The sequence below is a fragment of the Hypanus sabinus genome, chromosome 8 (genome assembly GCF_030144855.1).
Source record: "Hypanus sabinus isolate sHypSab1 chromosome 8, sHypSab1.hap1, whole genome shotgun sequence".
NCBI lineage: Eukaryota > Metazoa > Chordata > Chondrichthyes > Myliobatiformes > Dasyatidae > Hypanus > Hypanus sabinus.
Genome location: NC_082713.1, coordinates 25,203,190 through 25,221,500, shown reverse-complemented (window position 1 = coordinate 25,221,500; position 18,311 = coordinate 25,203,190). Strand labels below are relative to the sequence as shown.

General features: G+C 40.9%; 1 protein-coding gene across 1 annotated transcript in view; it reads right to left on the bottom strand.

The window, feature by feature from the left end:
- The window catches only part of LOC132397983 (monocarboxylate transporter 8-like), a 79,132-nt gene that overhangs the window by 31,790 nt on the left and 29,031 nt on the right, over positions 1 to 18,311 (bottom strand). Inside the window, exon 2 of the mRNA XM_059976838.1 lies at positions 9,476 to 9,620. Within this exon, the coding sequence (XP_059832821.1) occupies positions 9,476 to 9,620 (145 nt within the window). The remainder of the gene's footprint in view (positions 1 to 9,475; positions 9,621 to 18,311) is intronic.

The following is an 18,311-nucleotide window of genomic DNA, read 5'->3' as shown; positions in this document are numbered from 1 at the left end:
TAAATGCCTGCAAGAAAAAGAATCTCACAGTAGTATATGATGACATATACAGGAGTGTACTTAGATAATAAATTAACTTTGAGGTTGTGCACAATTAGGACATGAAACAGGGTGCTTTTTCTCTAACACTGATGGTCAAAATCTGAAATTCCCAACAGCACTATACATAAAACCAACCAATAAACTTAGAGACAGCCCCCCAGTCACTAGCATTTCCTCATCAATAAATGCTGAATGATAAATTCTGACCTTGCTTAGATGCAACAAAACATCAAAAAGTACCTGGACTGCAATGGTCCAACACCACCCAGGAAAAAACAAAAATGAAAAATAATAAGTCGCTGGAGGTATAACCAAAGGAAAGAAAGTTCTTCAAAGAGATGTACAAAGAACTTGGCATTTGAGTAATTTGTTCCAGATTAGAGTAAATAGGCTGGTCACTCAGCTTCTCAAAGGTACACTGGATTCAGCTGCTTCCTTTTGTACATAGTTCTCTTTTTAAATAAGAAATTGCACTTTCGTACCGTAGATTGTGTTTTAGAGAATAGAATGTGACTTTTTCACTGTTCCTGTCTCTGGTTTAACGCAGCTGATGATAACACCATAAGACACAGGAGCAGAATTAGGCCACCTGGTCCATCGAGTCTGCTCTGCCGTTCAATCACAGCTGATCCTTTTTTCCCTCCTCTTCAACCCCAGTTCCCAGCCTTCTCCCCGTAACCTTTGATGCCATGTTCAATCAAGAACCTATCAACCTCTACCTTAAATACACCCAATGATCTGGCCTCCACAGCTGCATGTGGCAACAAATTCCACAAATTCACCGCCCTTTGGCTAAAGAAATTTCTCCACATCTCTGTTTTGAAAGGACGCCCCTCTATCCCGAGGCTGTGCCCTCTTGTCCTAGACTCTCCCACCATGGGAAACATCCTTTTCACATCTACTCTGTCTAGTCCTTTCAACATTCGAAAGGTTTCAACGAGATTCCCCCTCATCCTTCTGAATTCCAGCGAGTACAGACCCAGAGCCACCAAACATTCCTCGAATGATAACACTTCCATTCCTGGAATCATCCTTGTAAATGTCCTCTGGACCCTCTCCAATGCCAGCACATCTTTTCTAAGATGAGGGGCCCAAAACTGTTCACAGTACTCAAGGTGAGGCCTCACCAGCGCCTTATAAAGCCTCAGCATCACATCCCTGCTCTTGTATTCTAGATCTCTTGAAATGTATACTAATATGACATTGCTTTCCTCACCTCGACCTGCAAGTTAACCTTCAGGGTGTTCTGCACAAGGACTCCCAAGTCCCTCTGCCTCTCAGATTCCTGGATTTTCTCCCCATTTAGAAAATAGTCTGTACATTTACTTCTACTACCAAAGTGCATGACCATGCATTTTCCAACATTGTATTTCATTTGCCACCTTCTTGCCCATTCTGCTAATCTGTTTAAGTCCTTCTGCATCCTACCTGCTTCCTCAACACTACCTGCCCCACCACCAATCTTCGTATCATCTGTGAACTTGGCAACAAAGCCATCTATTCCATCATCTAAATCATATGATCTCAAAAGGTGATTTTTTTTTCATTTGCCACACTCAAATTATTCTCACATTTATGGTAACTTCAGTTTCTCAATACTCTTAAATACTGCCACTGCCTGTAAGGAGTTTGTACGTTCTCCATGTGACCGCATGACTCCCCCCCCCCCCCCCCACCAATCCAATGACATAGCGGTTGGTAAGTTGATTTATCATTGTAAATTGCCCTGTGATTAGGGAAATTGGGAATTGCTGGGCGTGGTGTCCCAAGGGGTCGGCAGGGCCTATTCTGTGCTGTATCCTAATAAACAAACAAACAAACAAATAATTCCAAATTATATGAAAATTGGTTAAGGTAGACATTAGGAAATTTGTTCTTAATCAAAAGTAGAGTCTGAATTTGGTTCCACAATGAAAAGTTCATAAAATTAAAAATTATGCAAGTGTCTTTTCCTGCATCAAATGGAAAAGGCCTCGCCACTTATCAACCTCTTTACTTCTCATCCACACGCTGCCTCTCAACTCAGACTCCTGGCATACCTGACCCAGCTTAGTCCCAGATGTGAGCTCTGTGCTGTTCCACATTCTCAACTCTGGCCCCAAAGATAGACCCCCCCCCCCCATTCTGGATGATACTGAGTCCACCACTAACCTGTTGACACCCAGACAACAAGAAATCTCGAGTGTCCACAGTGTATGGGCTGCCTTGCAGCCAATCATAATTGGCACCTCTAGAGGGACTCCTGGCCTTCTGATTCAATCATAGGCTGATATGTGATGGATCTCCTTGACTTAATCACATCTTAGCCTGTGAAGTTTAGCCTTGTCACCACTCCTGATCAATAGACAGTTGAGAAGGACATTTTCCAGCTAAAAAAAATAAGACAGCCTATGGAGCAGATCATATCCCCAATGAAATTCTACAACTCTGCAGAGAAGAGCTTCGGTCACTGATTCACAATCTCATTAACACGAGATTCTGCAGATGCTGGAAATACAGAGCAAAACACAAAACTCTGCAGAAACTCAACAGCATCTATGGGGTGAACTAAACTATCGATGATTTGAGCTGAGACTTTTCATCAGGACTGGAAAGGAAGGAGGAAGAAACCAAAATAATTCCTCTCCTCATCTTACACTTGCTTTGTTAAGGCATGCAAGTCACAATCTTAACCAAAAGGTCTATAGTCTATACATTTCTGTGTAGACTGGTTGGCTATGTCATCGAGCCAACACTTTCTTGAACTTACCTCCCCAGGAAGTTGGACCTCACCTTTTGTGGAAGTAAATCTATCCTTCAGATCCAGTGGGAAAGTATTCTACCTACAGCAATTACACTCCAGAAGCAAAGCCACCCAGATCTCAGTAGTTGAGCATAAGACATAGGAACAGAATATGGTCACTCAGCCCAAAGTCAACCCTGCCATTTGATCTTGGCTAATTTATTTTCCCTCGCAACGCCATTCTTCTGCCTTCTCCCTGTCAACTTTGACCCCTGTTATGTCCTTGAACTGTATTGGTCGTTGACAAAAGACAACACATTTCATTGTATGTTTTGACATACTTGCAACAAATAAATGTAATCTTTAAATGCTGGAAGGGGTACAATTTACCAAATGCAAAATATGGCCATCATCATTATCTAAAACTACAGGAGATAAGGGAGCTTGTTAAATCCTTAGAGGTATCTCATTATGAAGCATAGATAGAAAATATTTCATAAAGGTTATTTTGATGCATGGTGCATCTACACCGAGATTCAATGTGGTTGGATACCATCTGTATTGAATCACAGTGTAAATTTAGGGATGGGAGAACAATTTGGCCATGATGCTTTCTCTGCATGAACTACAACTAAAGTACATTAGATAATTTTACAAACACAAATGATGGACATCCTGAGCAGCACACAAGATGCTGGAGGATCTCAGAAGGTCAGGCAGCATCTATAGAGACAAATAAGACTTTAAGACCATAAGATATAGGAGCAGAATTAGGTCCATTGAGTCTGCTTCAGCACTGATGCTTTTTTTTCTCACAGCCCCAATCTCCTGCTTTCTCCCTGAAGGTCTTCATGCCCTGACCAATCAAGAATCTATCAATCATCCCTTAAATATACATAGAGACTTGGCCTCCACGGCTGCCTGTGGCAACAGATTCCACAGATTCACCATTCTCTGATTAAAGAAATTCCTCCTCATCTCAGTTCTAAAAAGATGCCCCTCTATTTTGAAGCTGTGTCTTCTAGTCTTAGACTCTCACACCATAGGAAACATCCTCTCCACATTGATTCTATCGAGGCCTTTCGCCATTTGATAGGTTTCAATGAGGTCACCCCTCATTCTTCTAAATTCTAGTGAACACAGTGAAGCCATCAAACACTCTTCTTATGACAAGCAGTTTAACCCTTGGAATCATTTTCAACCTCCTCATCAACCTCCAAGTGAATCCAAATCAAACAAACCTCCAAATCATCATCAACCTCCAAGTGAACCCTCTCCAGTGCTTTATCCTTGCTTTTATATTCTAGTCCTTTTGAAATGAATGCTAACATCGCAATTGCCTTCCTCACCATGGACCACCTGCAAATTAACCTTTAGGAACCCTGCACAAGGACTCCCAAAACCCTTGTACCTCAGATTTTTGTATTTTCTCTCCATTTCAAAAATATTCAGCCCTTTCACTTTTTCACCCAAAGTGCAAAGTGCAAAGTGCAAAGTGCCATACACTTCCCAATACTGTATTGCATCTGCCATTCCTTTGCCCATTCTCCTAAACTGTCTAAATCCTCTTGTAGCCTCTCTACTTCGTCAAAACTACCTGTCCCTCCACCTATCTTTAAATTATCTGTGAGCTTGAAGGTCCAGTCTCCTCTGCTATCAGAATAAAGGTCTCATCTCCTCTCCTATCAGATTTCTCCTTCTTCAGCCTTTTACCTTTTCCACCTATCACCTCCCAGCTTCTTACTACATCCCCTCCCCACTTACCTTCCCTCTCCCCTGTCACCTGCCAGCTTGTACTCCTTTCCATACCCCCACCACCTTATTTTGCTTTCTTCCCCTTTCCTTTCCAGTCCTGATGACGGGTCTTGGCCTGAAAGGTTGACAGTTTATTCTCCTCCATCGACACTGCCTCACCTGCTGAGTTCCTCCCGCATGTTGTGGTTTAGCTCTAGATAATTTTACATTGCTTTTGGCAATATTTGCAAAGCTCTCGATGCTGTCAACAGAACAGTTCCAGCTAAACCCAGCAGACTGGTTTACATAATCTATCCCCAACACCATGAGGGCAGATTATCTGAAGAAGTCCACCAAAACTTCTCAATATTCCTGATGTGCATTTACAGACATTCAGGGAAGAGAGTAACTACATACAAGATGGGAAACTCTTAACCTTTAATGACTCAAGGCAAAGATTAATCTGGAACGTGCTCAATTCCCGATCACAAGAGATTCTGCAAGTGCTAGAAATCCAGAACTCAGCAGGTCAGGCAGCATCTACAGATGGGAAATAAATATCCAGTCTTCTCTCCCATCACGTTCCTTCTTCAGCCACTTACCCTTTCCACCTATCACTTCCCAGCTTCTCTGCTCATCCCCCTCCCCACCCACCTACCTTCCTTTACACCGGACTTCTAACACCTGCCAGTTTGTACTCCTTCCCCACTCTTTACCTCAATTAAATCTATTCCAGGAAATTAGAGATAGTTTTTCAAGAGCTTGTTTGACTCTTGCTCTCACCATTGGCATAAAGAAAACTGTTGTTCTGGGGTAGGGAGTTTCTCAAAATCCATTAGTCACTTACAATACAAATCAGTAGTTCAATGTTTGACCACCCAGCGTCTGCAGTATTCACAAGTGATAAAGAACTTAGTGTTTGCATCAGAGAAGTAACTCAATCAGCAGCTTGTTTCCACTGCTGACGTAAATATGTAGGATTATCAGTTTCATGTTATTAGTACAGAGGTCTGTACTTAAAAAAAACAGGTGCTTTCAGTTTTTTTAGTGCACAAACCTACGATTTACCAGGTCCCAAGATAAAATACGTTTGCAAAGCAAACTAAAAAAAGCACAGAATAACTGTAACTCGCCAGTTAATATACACAGCTTGTGTATTTAGCATATGGTAGGGAAATACAGGCAACTTATGTACAAGGCAAAACATTAACTGGTCTCTTTCTGTACTAACTACACCATGCATTCAGTAACAAATGCCTAGGCTGTCGAACTCTGCCTTGGTAACATGAACATCAGGGACCTCCACCATCCAGGCCACGCTCTCTTCTCCCTGCTGCCACTGAGGAGGAGGTACAAGAGTGTTGGGTCCCACACTGTCAGGTTCAAGAGCAGTTATTACCCTCAACCGTCAGGCTCCTGAACTAGCATAGACAACTTCACTCTCCTCAACAGTGTTCAAAGTTCAAAGTAAATTCATTATCAAAGTACACATACATCACCATATACAACTCTGAGATTCATTGTCCTATGGCATGCTCAATAAATCTATAGAATAATAACCAGAACGGAATCAATAAAAGTCTGCACCAACTTGGGTGTTCGGCCAGCGTGCAAAAAACAACAAACTGTGCAAATACAAAAAGAAAGAGATGATACTAATAAATAAATAAGCAACAAATATCCAGAACATAAAATAAGGAGTCCTTGAAAGTGAGACCATAGGATGCGGGAACATTTCAATGGTGGGTTAAGTAGAGTGTAGTTATCCCTTTTTGTTCAAGAACCTGATGGTTGAGGGTTAATAACCGTTCCTGAACCTCTTGGTGTGAGTTCTGAAGCTCCTGTACTTTCTTCCTGATGGCAGCAGCGAGAAGAGAGCAAGTCCTGAATGGTGAGGGTCCCTGATGATGGAGGTTGCTTTCCTACGACACCATTTCATGCAGATGTGCTCAGTGGTGGGTTGAGTGGATGTGGTGAGGATGTTTCTAATAGTGGGGACTCTAGGACCAGAGGGCACAGGCTCAGAGTAGAGGGATATCCACAGAACAGAAATCAGGTGTAAGTTCTTTAGCTTGAGAGTGATGAATCTGTGGAATTCATTACCACAGAAGACCGTGGAAGCCAAAGTCACTGGGTATATTGAAAGTGCAAGTTGACAGGTTCTTGATTAGTCAGGGTGTCAAAGGTAATGGGGCGAAGGCAGGAGAATGGAACTGATAGGGATAATAAATTAGCCATGATGGAACAGAAGAGCACACTTTGATGAGCCAAATGGCCCAATACTGCTCCTATGTCTTATGGTCTTAAATAAATGATACCCATTTAAATCTCAAAGCGGTAATAATTGGCTGGAGTACTAGAACGTAGCCACAGCACAAGATCAATTTCAGGTGTAAAAAAGCCCACTTAGAGGTGACAGGGATGCCAGCGAGGTGAAGTTCAGCCTGGTATTTACGTGACAACATCTCCCAATATAAATGTTAACACGAGAACTTACAAGTGGGAAAAGTTGAATATAGGAGGTAAGAGTTTGTAGATCAGGAGCATAAGGATGTAATTATCTGGAATTGGCAATAGGAATGGTGAAACTTGCTGCTGTGCTCCTCCACAGTGTGACCTCCAGGTATCTCCCTAGGATAAAAGGCACTGAACCAAGTGTGAGATTGTCAATACCTTCTAAGGGAAAGTAGTGGTTGGTGCAGATGAATTAAAGTTTTCATTTCTTCTCAAGATCTTTGCTGTTGAAAACCTAATTTCACAATTCCTTTACTATTAGTTATTGGGGTAGGTTTAAAAATCAGCATTTAAAAATCAGTGAAGCCCTTCAGCTCTCTTCTTTCCTATTTGGCACTCTTTCTACCTTCTAATGTTAAGACCATAAAATCATAAGACATAGGAGCAAAAATAGGTCATTCAGCCCATCAAGTCCTCTGTCATTCCATCAAGGCTGATTTACTATCCCTCTCAACCCCATTCTCCTGTCTTATCATAATCTTTGATGCCTTTACTAATCAAAAATATAGGAAACTCTTGCTTTAAGTATACCCAATGACTTGGCCTCTATCTGTGGCAAATAATGTGATAAATCATAGATTCACCACCCTCTGGCTCATGAAATTCCTCCTCAACTCTGTTCTAAAGGGACATTTTTGCATTCTGAAGCTGTGCCCTCTAGTCCTAGATTCCCCCACTATAGGAAACACCCTCTCCACATCCACTCTATCTAGGCCTTTCAATATCGATGTTGTGTTCTTCTACAGGGTAGGTGTGGGTAGGATGTTTTCTCCGGTTCTCAAGTCTAGAACCTATGGGTCACAGTCTAAAAACAAAGGGGGGGGGGGTGAGGGAAGACTATTTGAGACTGAAATGTGGAGGTATTTCTTCATTTAAAGAGTGGCGATTCCCCAGAATTTTCCACAATGGAGAGCCATAGATGCTCAATTATTAAAACACCTTGGGACATTAGTAAGATCAAGGATATTTGTATAGGATAGGAAAATTAGGCTGAAGTAGACTAGTCATGAACTTGTTAAATGGGGTAGGCTCCAAACATCATGCTTGTACTTTCTTTGTTATCCAACGTGCAGAACACAGGATACATGATTGAATTGCAGGATCTTGGTTTCTATTGTTGAAAGGAGAACATGATAGCACACAGAAGCAACATCACCCTCTGCGTCATAAGATTGTGGCTGATCTGATAGCTGATCTCAAGACCATCAAGTAGCCTGACCCCGCAACTCTAAATTCCGCTATAGTTCACGTGCCTAGATAGACATCTCAGAAGCAATCCGGTAACTGCTACACTGCCACACATCCTTCTCTAAAAAAGGAAATCAAAACTGTACATTTATATACTTAATTCTAATAAAAGCTTCTTGTCTTTATTATTTTATATTGACTAACAATAATAATAGTCTGGCATTTTGTTAGTATTCACAAAAGCAGCTATAATAACTTGAGCACGAAGAGTAAGAATTTCAGTTTGTATATTATATAGATCCTCTGATGTTAAGTTTAACCATTTGACTTATTCAATACAAATGTCTGAAATTAGCAGGAAGATAGCCAGTGTGAAGATATACTACCTACCTTCTCATTAATCTCAGAACACTGTTGAACAAATCAAGTCAGCCCGAAAAATGAACTGTTTATTTCTCTCCATAGATGCTGCCTGATCTGCTGAGTTCCTCCAGCGTTTTGTGTGTGCTTCTCAAGTAAATACTGTGTATCTGTTTTTGCTCAAGACTATCTTCCTACTACACTCAGTCCTGATGGAAACCATTGACCATCCCTTTCTTTCCACAGATGCTGCTTGACTTGCTGAGTCCCCCCAGCAATCTGTGCTATTTTAAACTTGACTACAACATTTGAGCCTCTATTTGAAAAATGCCCTGAAGAAGACTGTGAAAAATATATAAGTGGACTCAATATGAGCAGTAAGTGCCAGTAGAGCACTACGACAAGGTCAGCCATGCATCCACGTATACAAATGAGAAAAAAATACATCATTCTTGACAGTTGGCTTTGTGTGTAGCATACCTGGACAGCAGCTTGGACTGGGAAACCCTATTATCCAAAATGGAATATTACATGAAAAATGACACATTAATTTAAATTGACCTAGGACGATGGAGAGATTTGGAAAGGAAGGGCACTTGGGATAAAAACACAGTGGATGGAAGATAAAGTGCTATTTATCAGCTCAGGTGGACGTGAAGTTAAAATGCAGTGGCTGAGAGAGATCAGAGTGGAAACAATATCAAACACCCAGCTTCTAATCTTCCTAGCAGCATCCAAGGCATGGGGTATCAACCCAGCTGATCAAGTCCCCTATACCTTCTACTGAGAGACGGTTTGATAATGCAAGGTGTAGATGCTTTTATATGTGTGTGTGTGTGTGTGTGTGTGTGTGTGCGCGCGCGCGCGCGAGCACGTGTGTCCACACAAACATGATCATTTTAAATACCATCTTACTTTGTGAAGGAACTGGAAAGAAGTCCAATAAAAGCTAATGTTGCTCCGCCCATTGCCGTCTTTCTGCAGCCAAGCCAGTCAGTAAAAATGCTGACTACCGGAGAACAGAAGAATATCATTCCCATCGCGAGGGCACCGATCCAAGCTGTGCAGAACATACAACAGGACAAATAGATTTTATAGGATTTAATCACCCGCTCCCACCATTTACCACATTAATGACGACAACCATTATTTCCTTCTTACACCAACTATTACTCACACCATTTGCAAGAGAGATATGAAATTTTTCCATTAAAGGCTAATTCACAAAAGGATGAACTCATCTTATTTCAAGTATAAAGCATAATAGCTGCTCAATCTGGAGATGGGGATGATTGCTATGAAATAAGAACTGTTCAAGATGAAAGACTCCATTAGTTTGCTGGTTGATGATTTTAAAATGGATGAAAGCTATAAAATAATAGAAACAGGTGCCTTTGTCACTTTTGCTTTACTGATGGGATTACTAAATCTCAAGAGCCAGATCACAGATACTCAGGATGTCAGAAAAAAAAACTTGCTGATTTTGGCATTTAAAATAAACAAATAAATAAATCAATAAATTTAAAATAAACCATTTTAGAATATCCCTTCGGATTAGGAAGGTCCGAAGTCAGCTCCTGACTGACGTGGGAATGCAAGGTGTTCCAGTCAATTTAAATTGTTACTAAGTCCAGCTTGTATAGACAGCAGGGGAATTTTCTCCTGTGTGTTTATGAATGACTTTGACGATCAGCTGGGAGTTCAGGTACTGAAAGGAGACCAACGTGAACAGCATCTCCACTATGATAAAGAAATAACCAACTCCAATGTCATCTAGATATCTAACTCATATTCTCCCCAAACAGATCTTTTACTCCCCTGGAGGACAGCATCAAAACATTACATCCCCTGGAGGATAAATTACATCTAAAAACTGGGAGGACATTGTGCTCAACAGATAAACCAGAAGGAAATCTGTTCAAGAGGGAGCTGCGCCTCAGAGAACAAGCTGCAGCTGGGGAAGGAGTGACTGAACAATCAAAAAGACCCTACCACTAACCACAGCCACGCTGTCCACACTGCACCAGGATATGCTGTCCTGGATCAGCTATACAGCCACCTGAGGACCCACCAAGAGACAACCCCTTAGGGCAGGGGTGTCAAACTCATTTTAGGTCACAGGCCGGATTGGGCAAAATGCAGCTTCATGTGGGCCGGATCAGTCGGGCGCGTGCGAACGCAGCTTTCATTGCCTCCGTTTTCTCAGCCTGTTCTCATGTGTCTCAGTCTCTGCTATAACTACAAAGTGTTTCACTTCACAAATTCCGTTTCTTATGAAGAAGACTGCTGAGCAAGCATTATTTTTATGATTGGTATTAACTTACAATCATTGGCTTCATATCGCCGGGCCATTAATAATTAAAATAATAGATCTATCTAAAATGATCTCGCGGGCCGGATATAATTGTACGCCGGGCCGGATATGGCCCGCGGGCCTTGAGTTTGACACCTATGCCTTAGGAGGAGATCATACTCGCCTGGAGTGATCACTCTACCACTCCTACTGTGTTACCTATTCATTTCATCAATAAACATTTTATATTTAGAAAGTGAGATTAAATTGTTTCACTGAAGCAGACTTCTTGCTAATGAGCTTCGTTGCATTAAGATTAGTCGTGTTCCAACGGTTCCAATTTTCAACTGTTCCAACTTTCGACATTAGATTCCGTACCTAGGCTGCTAAGAAAAGCTCGTAATGGGCGTTGGGGAACAGAGATCCCAGCTACGTTTCTCTTTAATTACCTTCTTAGCTTGTCCTATCTTTGTGAAACAAGCTTAGAATTTGGCACTTGTGCAATATTGTTCTATGGGATACAAACAAAACACTCACATCCACCCCACAAAGGAATTCAAATCCTGCAACGTGAATGGGAACTGCACATTTTCAAATAGCCGCAATCAATCTAGGCTCTCGCATAAATTGTTCAGTTTAATAGGGCAGTAGGGGGGGGGCTCAATTTGCTGTTATCAACTAATTGCAGAAAGTGCTTTCAACTTTTGGAAAACTGTCTCAACAGGAATTTGATTATGTGCTTCTGAAGACATTGTCAAGTGCCAAGTTATAATGAGTTCTGGCAGCTTTTACTCTCCCAACACAGTGGTTTTTCTCTTTTGAGGGCGAACAGGTCCACTGTTGAGCAAAATTTTTTCTAACAACGTTGCATCTGTTTTCATTTCCAATTCAGGCTCCGCAGACCTAAAAATTTTTTGGCCGAGGTTCCAGGGTGAATTCGGCTCTCCTGCCCCTTCCTAGTCCAACCTTGGCGTAAACGGAAGAGATTCTGAAGATGCTGCAAATCTAGGGCATTACACACAAAATACTGAAGGAACTCGATGAGCCAGTCAGCCTCTATGGAGGGGAATAAGCAGATGACTTTTTGGGGTTGAGACCCTTCATCGGACCTGATTAAGAAGAAGCAATATGCGAAGGCAATATCAGAAAGGTTGATCACTGGAGGTGGGGCTGTGGGGGGCGGGGGAAGCAAAGATTACTGGCCATGATCCCAATGTCTATGTGCAGACTTTACATAATTGAAGGTTAAGTTATCAAATGTTGACCCAAATTAAGCAATATCAGAGAATGAACAGATAGTACAAGGTCCAAAGGAGAATTAAACTTTTACATAGGATTTAGTGGCTGGTTATATTTAACTTACCTGTATCTATTACTACAGTATTACTTTGCTCCTTACATCCCTCAGAACAAACCGTGAAAACAGAATGTGCCTGTGTGCTGACTTTTTTGAGCCCTTGGTTCAATTAAGCAAAATCATTTTTAAATGTAAATACAAAGGTAAACTGATGCAGTCTCTTTTTCAAAGTCCAGATAGGCTTTCCCTTAAACTATCAAAACAATATTGCTGGAATCAAAATGGTAGACTTTGTAAAGTTTAGTGTCAGAGTTCAGGGTTGGTAAAAAAATAATGGCACCATATTCAGGTGCGAAGAATTGTCAATGTGTGTTGCTAAAGGGTTTAGCAGCAGATCCAGAGGTTGGGAAAAATTCAAAGCCATTAATACGTTACATAACATTTAGACCATCTCCATTCAAACTGAATGAGAGCATCACAAGAAGGCAAGAACATAGGAGAAGGGATGGGGCACTTGGCCGCTCATTCAATATGATTGTGACTGGTCTCCTCTGGACTTCACGTCCTCTTTTGCTCCAATTTCCCATTGCCCTCAATTCCATAATATTTCAAGATTTTCCCTACCTCTATTCAAAGCCTTTGCAACGTTCTGGGATAGAGAATTCCAAAGATTCACCAGCCTTTGAAAAGAAATTTCTTCACTACTTGGTTTTAAATGATCACTTCCTTATCTGTATCCATGTCCCTTCATTCAAGCCTCTTCCATTAGTGGAAACGTATCAACAATTATCCTGTCATGCCTACCTAGGACCTTGCAATAAGATGACCCTTCATTGTTCTAAACTCCAAATAATGCAGGTCCAATTTCTTTAGTGACAAGATAACCTTTCCATTCCAGGAATTTTCCTGGGAAATATACTTTGCACTGTCTTTCTTATCCAAGGGAACTAAGACTGTGCACTGTACTCCAGATTTAGTCTTCATTAACACCATGTATAATTTTAACAAGAAGTATCATCTTCTAAACCCCAACTCCTTCCTAATAAACACTAATATACAATTTCAAGACGTAACAAAAAAAGCTGGATGAACTCAGCAGGTCGGGCAGCATCCATTGAAAGGAGCAGTCAACGTTTCGGGCCGAGACCCTTCATCAGGACTGGCCCGAAACGTTGACTGCTCGTTTCCATGGACGCTGCCCAACCTGCTGAGTTCATCCAGCTTTTTTTATTACATCTTGATATGACCACAGCGTCTGCAGTGCACTTTGTGCTTAATACACAATTTGCTTTCTTAACGATCTAATAAAGTGTCCTGCTAATTTTTTTCTGATTTATGCATGAGAACATCAGGATCCCTTTGCACTTCATTCATTTGTGATTGGCTGCAGGATATTCTCGAGACCATTCTGAATATATAGTTATGCCAGCTCCATATTTCACTTAAGCAGGGAGAGTTTGTAAGGATCAATGTGCCAGCCAATCCTAAAACAGAACTTCATAGCAAGGAACAATTGAGTTGGGGGACTTGTTAGCATCAAAAGGTGGTGTGGTATGCCTCGGCGTGGCGTGGTGTAAAGCCCAGATTGTGTCTGTGGCATCCAAATACTCTACCATAGATTAGTGTGTTGGACTCGCTGACTGAAGGATATTGGAATACATGCTTGAGGGATTATGATCTTGCTTCATAGAACAGCACAGGAACAAGTCCTGTAGTTCACAATGTTGCGTGGAACTAAATAAGAAGCTTAATTAAACCACCACTACTTTATCATTTCTTGTCAGGATCACCTTATGTACTGATACTCCTGGACCTAGCATCACTTGATGTATGAGGGGTGATTGATAAGTTTGTGGCCTAAGATAGAAGGAGTCAATTTTAGAAAACCTAGCACATTGATTTCTCCTACATTTACACACTTAGTCCAGCGGTCGTGGAGCATACGGATCCCTTCTTTGTAGAAGTCGGCGTCTTGGACCTCCAGAAGTGGTCCAAGGCATAGGTGATTGATAAATTCGTGGCCTGGGGTAGACAGATTTGAGTTATACAGCTCTTGCTACATGCATGTGCAGTTCAACTCTCTGAGTGACAATGCAGAAAGTTTAAAGTTAATAACATCTTTTCCTTAGGCCACAAACTTATCAATCATGCCTGCTGTGGACCAGTTCTGGAGGTCCAAGTCGCTGACTTCTACAAAGAAGGGAATCATATGCTCCACGACCGCTGGACATAGTGTGTAAGTGTAGGAGGGGACTATGTTGAAAAATAAATGTGCTAGGATTTTGAAAATTGGCTCCTTCTACCCAAGGCCACAAACTTATCAATCACCCCTTGTACATACAATCAGTTTGTGTATATTAACTAATTTTATGTATTTATTGTTATTTTGTGTTCTTTGTGCTTATTGTGATTTTTAAATGCTGCATCGGATCCAGGGTGACAATCATTTCATTCTCCTTTACATTTGTGTAGTGAAGAATGACAATATATAATCTTGAACACTCACTGGCCTGATGCCACTTTGAGAGCATCAACAACCAAGGGATAGCTAGAGGTATATTCTTGGTATTATCGTAAACGGTGTAATAGTGTAGTAATTAGTGTAATGTTTTCCAGCGGCAGCTGTAAGGTCGGGGTTCAATCCCAGCTGCTGCCTGTGAGGAATTTGGACATTCTCCCCATGATTGCATGGGTTTGCCTCAGATACTCCAGTTTGCTCCCACATTCCAAAAACATTCAGCTTAGGTTAGGGCATGATATGTTGGTGCAAGAAGATTGTGGGCTGCCCCTGCACACCCTCGGACTGCGTTGGTCGTTGATGCAAACGGCGTATTTCATTGTATATTTCAATGTGCTCGTGACAAATAATGCCAAGCTTGATCTTTAAAATATTTTTTAAACCTGCAGATGCTGGAAATCTGAAACAAAAACAGAAAGTGCCAGAAACGCCCAGCAAGTCGAGTGCATTTTTGAAAAGGGAAAAGCAATCAGCATTTGAATTTGAAGCAACCTTTGTGAGAATGGCATTAATGATCTTTCTCTTTCCATGAACGCTGTCTTATCTGCTGAATGTTCCCAGCTACTTTTGTTTTATTTGGTAATTTCGACAGTGATCTCAAGTCGTGCAGTCTACAAGAATGTGGAAAGATTGGCCTGAATTTGGTACAAACCATTTGATCCCAATTAAGGGCATCAGTACACGAGTCTGCGCTCCTTGCTAGCATGGATGGGGGACAGGAAGCCGGAGAGTTCCCAGCAGGACGACACACCTGCCCGAGTGCTTAGGGATCAATGATCCATGAGGAGTTAAGGCTTCAACAGGAAAGCCCTTCCTTACTAATTGCTGCAGCTGCAAGCACAAGGCAACGACAAGACCTCACCACCAGTGGCTGGCAATGTGGCCTTTGCTCGAATCCCTTCCTGACCAGAACGAGGGGATAGTTTGAACCCCTGTTCCAGGTAGAAAAACAGTCATAGTTTTGATCCTCCATGCCGCCCCAGAATGATGCCAGGCATGAGAATACCAAAACAGGCCAACACACTTCATAGAACATAGAACAGAACAGCATAGGAACAAGCCCTTTGGCTCTCAATGCGCTGAACTGATTAGACCATGAGTGCATAAGTTACTGGTGCAGAATTAGCCCATTTTGCCCATTGCATCTGTTCTACCATTCCATCATGGCTGATTTATTATCTATCTCAACTCTGTTCTGTTGCCTTCTCTCTGTAACCTTTGATGCCCTGTCTAATCAAAAACCTATCAACCTCTACTTTAAATCAACTCAATCACAGCTCCACAGCTGTCCAGGGCAATGAATTCATCACCTTCAGGCTAAAGAAATTCCTCCTCATCTCCATTCTAAATGGACCTCCCTCTATTTTGAGGCTGTGCCCCCTGGGCATAGACTCCCCAACGATAGGAATCCTCCACTCTCTCTAAGTCTTTCGATAGGTTTCAATGAGATTTCCCGTCATTCTTCTAAATGCTAGCAAGTACAGGCCAAGGGCCATCAAATGCTCCTCGTTCATTACTTTTTCATTCTTGGAATTGTTCTCATGAGCCTCCTCTGGACCCTCTCTAATGCCTGCACATCTTTTCTTAAATAAAGGGCCTAAGACTGCTCACAGAACTCCAAGTGCAGTCTGTCCAATGCCTTATAAAGCCTCACCATTACATCCTTGCTCTCTCAAAATGATTCTACCATTGTATTTAACTTCCTTACTACCAACTCAACCTTCAAGCTAACCTTTAGTGAATCGTGCAGGAAGACTCCCAAGTCCCTTTGCACCTCTGAGTTTTGAATATTTCCCCCGATTTAGAAAATAGCTTACGCCTCTATTCCTTCTACCAAAGTGCATGACCACATATTCCCTATATTGTATTCCATCTGCCACTTCTTCACCCATTCTCCCAATCTGTCTAAGTCACTTTGTAGACTCCCTGCTTCCTCAACACTACCTCCATCTATCTTAGTATCATCCACAAACTTGGCCTCAAAGAGTCAGAACCAGAATTATTATCACTAGCATATGTCGTGAAATTTGTTAACTTTACGACAGCAGGACAATGAAATAGATGATAAATAAATATAGAGAAAAAACTGAGTTACATGAAATAAATATACACCTGTTAAATAGTTAAGTTAAAATAAGTAATGCTAAAAAACAGAAATAAAAAATAGTGAGATAGTGTTCAAAGGCATGCTAATTAAGATGCAACATAATTAAATTAATTCCGTCTATCTGGATATGGACTATAGCTATCCATTCCCTACATTTTCTTAAATGCGTCTATCGTATCTGCCTCCACTACCACCCCTGGCAGTGCATTCCAGGCACCCACCGCGCTATGTGTAAAAAAACCTGCTCTGCCCATCCCCTTTGACCTTTCCCCCTTCACCTTTACATGTATGCCCTCTAGTATCAGCCATTTTGACTCTCATAACCTTCTATCTGGTCTCCACTCAGCCTCTTCGACTCCAGAGTAAACAATGCTCCAGGGGCATCCACCTTAGTATTCTTTGAGAAACCAATACTACCTCTTTCTTCATCTCAGAATGCTCTGGCATTTTACGACACTACACACACCATGATAAAGTGCGCTCACCAGCACCTCTACTTCCGCAGGAGGCTAAAGAAATTTGGCGCGTCCCCTTTAACCTTCACTGATCTTTATTGACACAATTGCTTGGACCAGGAGAAAGCATTTTTTTTATTAAACTTTTTTTTATTGAGTTTTGAGTTTTCAAATGATTACAGAAAGAAAAAAATATATACCCTTCCCCCCTCCCCTTAGCCCTTCCTCCCTAACATCTCTATAGAAAAAAAGAAAAAGAAAAAGACAAAAAAAGGATTGCCTGGATATCGGAAGATCCCCACATGCTCCACGGAGTTCATAATTACTTTAGTATATATATTTATTTCTTTCCCCAAATAACCAATTATTTTATCTTTGGAGCACCTATATATTTAATCCTGTCTTTTGTAAATAAGGGCGCCAAATTTTCAAAAATGTTTCATATTTATCTCTTAAATTATGTAATTTTTTCAAGTGGAATACAGCTGGAAATTTCATTCTTCCAACAATCTATACTTAAGTATGAATCCGATTTCCAAGTAACTGCAATAGCCTTTTTGGCTACTGCCAATACAATTTTTATGAATTCTTTCTGATATTTATTCAATTTGGGTTTCGATTTTATCCCTTCAATATCGCCTAATAAAAATAATATTGGATTATGTGGAAGTTGTTCCAATAAAACTCTTAAATTTGTCCAAAAGGGTTGAATTTTAGAACAAGACCAAGTAGAATGTAAAAAGGTACTGATGTCTTGTTTACATCGGAAACACTGATCGGATAAATTTGGGTTTAATTTATTTATTTTTTGTGGTGTAATATATAATTGATGTAAAAAATTATATTGCACTAATCTTAACTGGTCATTTATTGTATTTGTCATACTATCAAGACATAGTCTTGACCAATTTGTTTCTTCAATTTTACTATTCAAGTCACTTTCCCAATTTTGTCTTGACTTATGGATTCCTTGTTTAATTGCCTGTTTTTGAATCAAGCTATACATACAAGAAATAAATTTTTTAGTTTTTCCTTTTTGAATTAAAGTTTCTATTTCATTAGATTTCGGCAATAACATTGT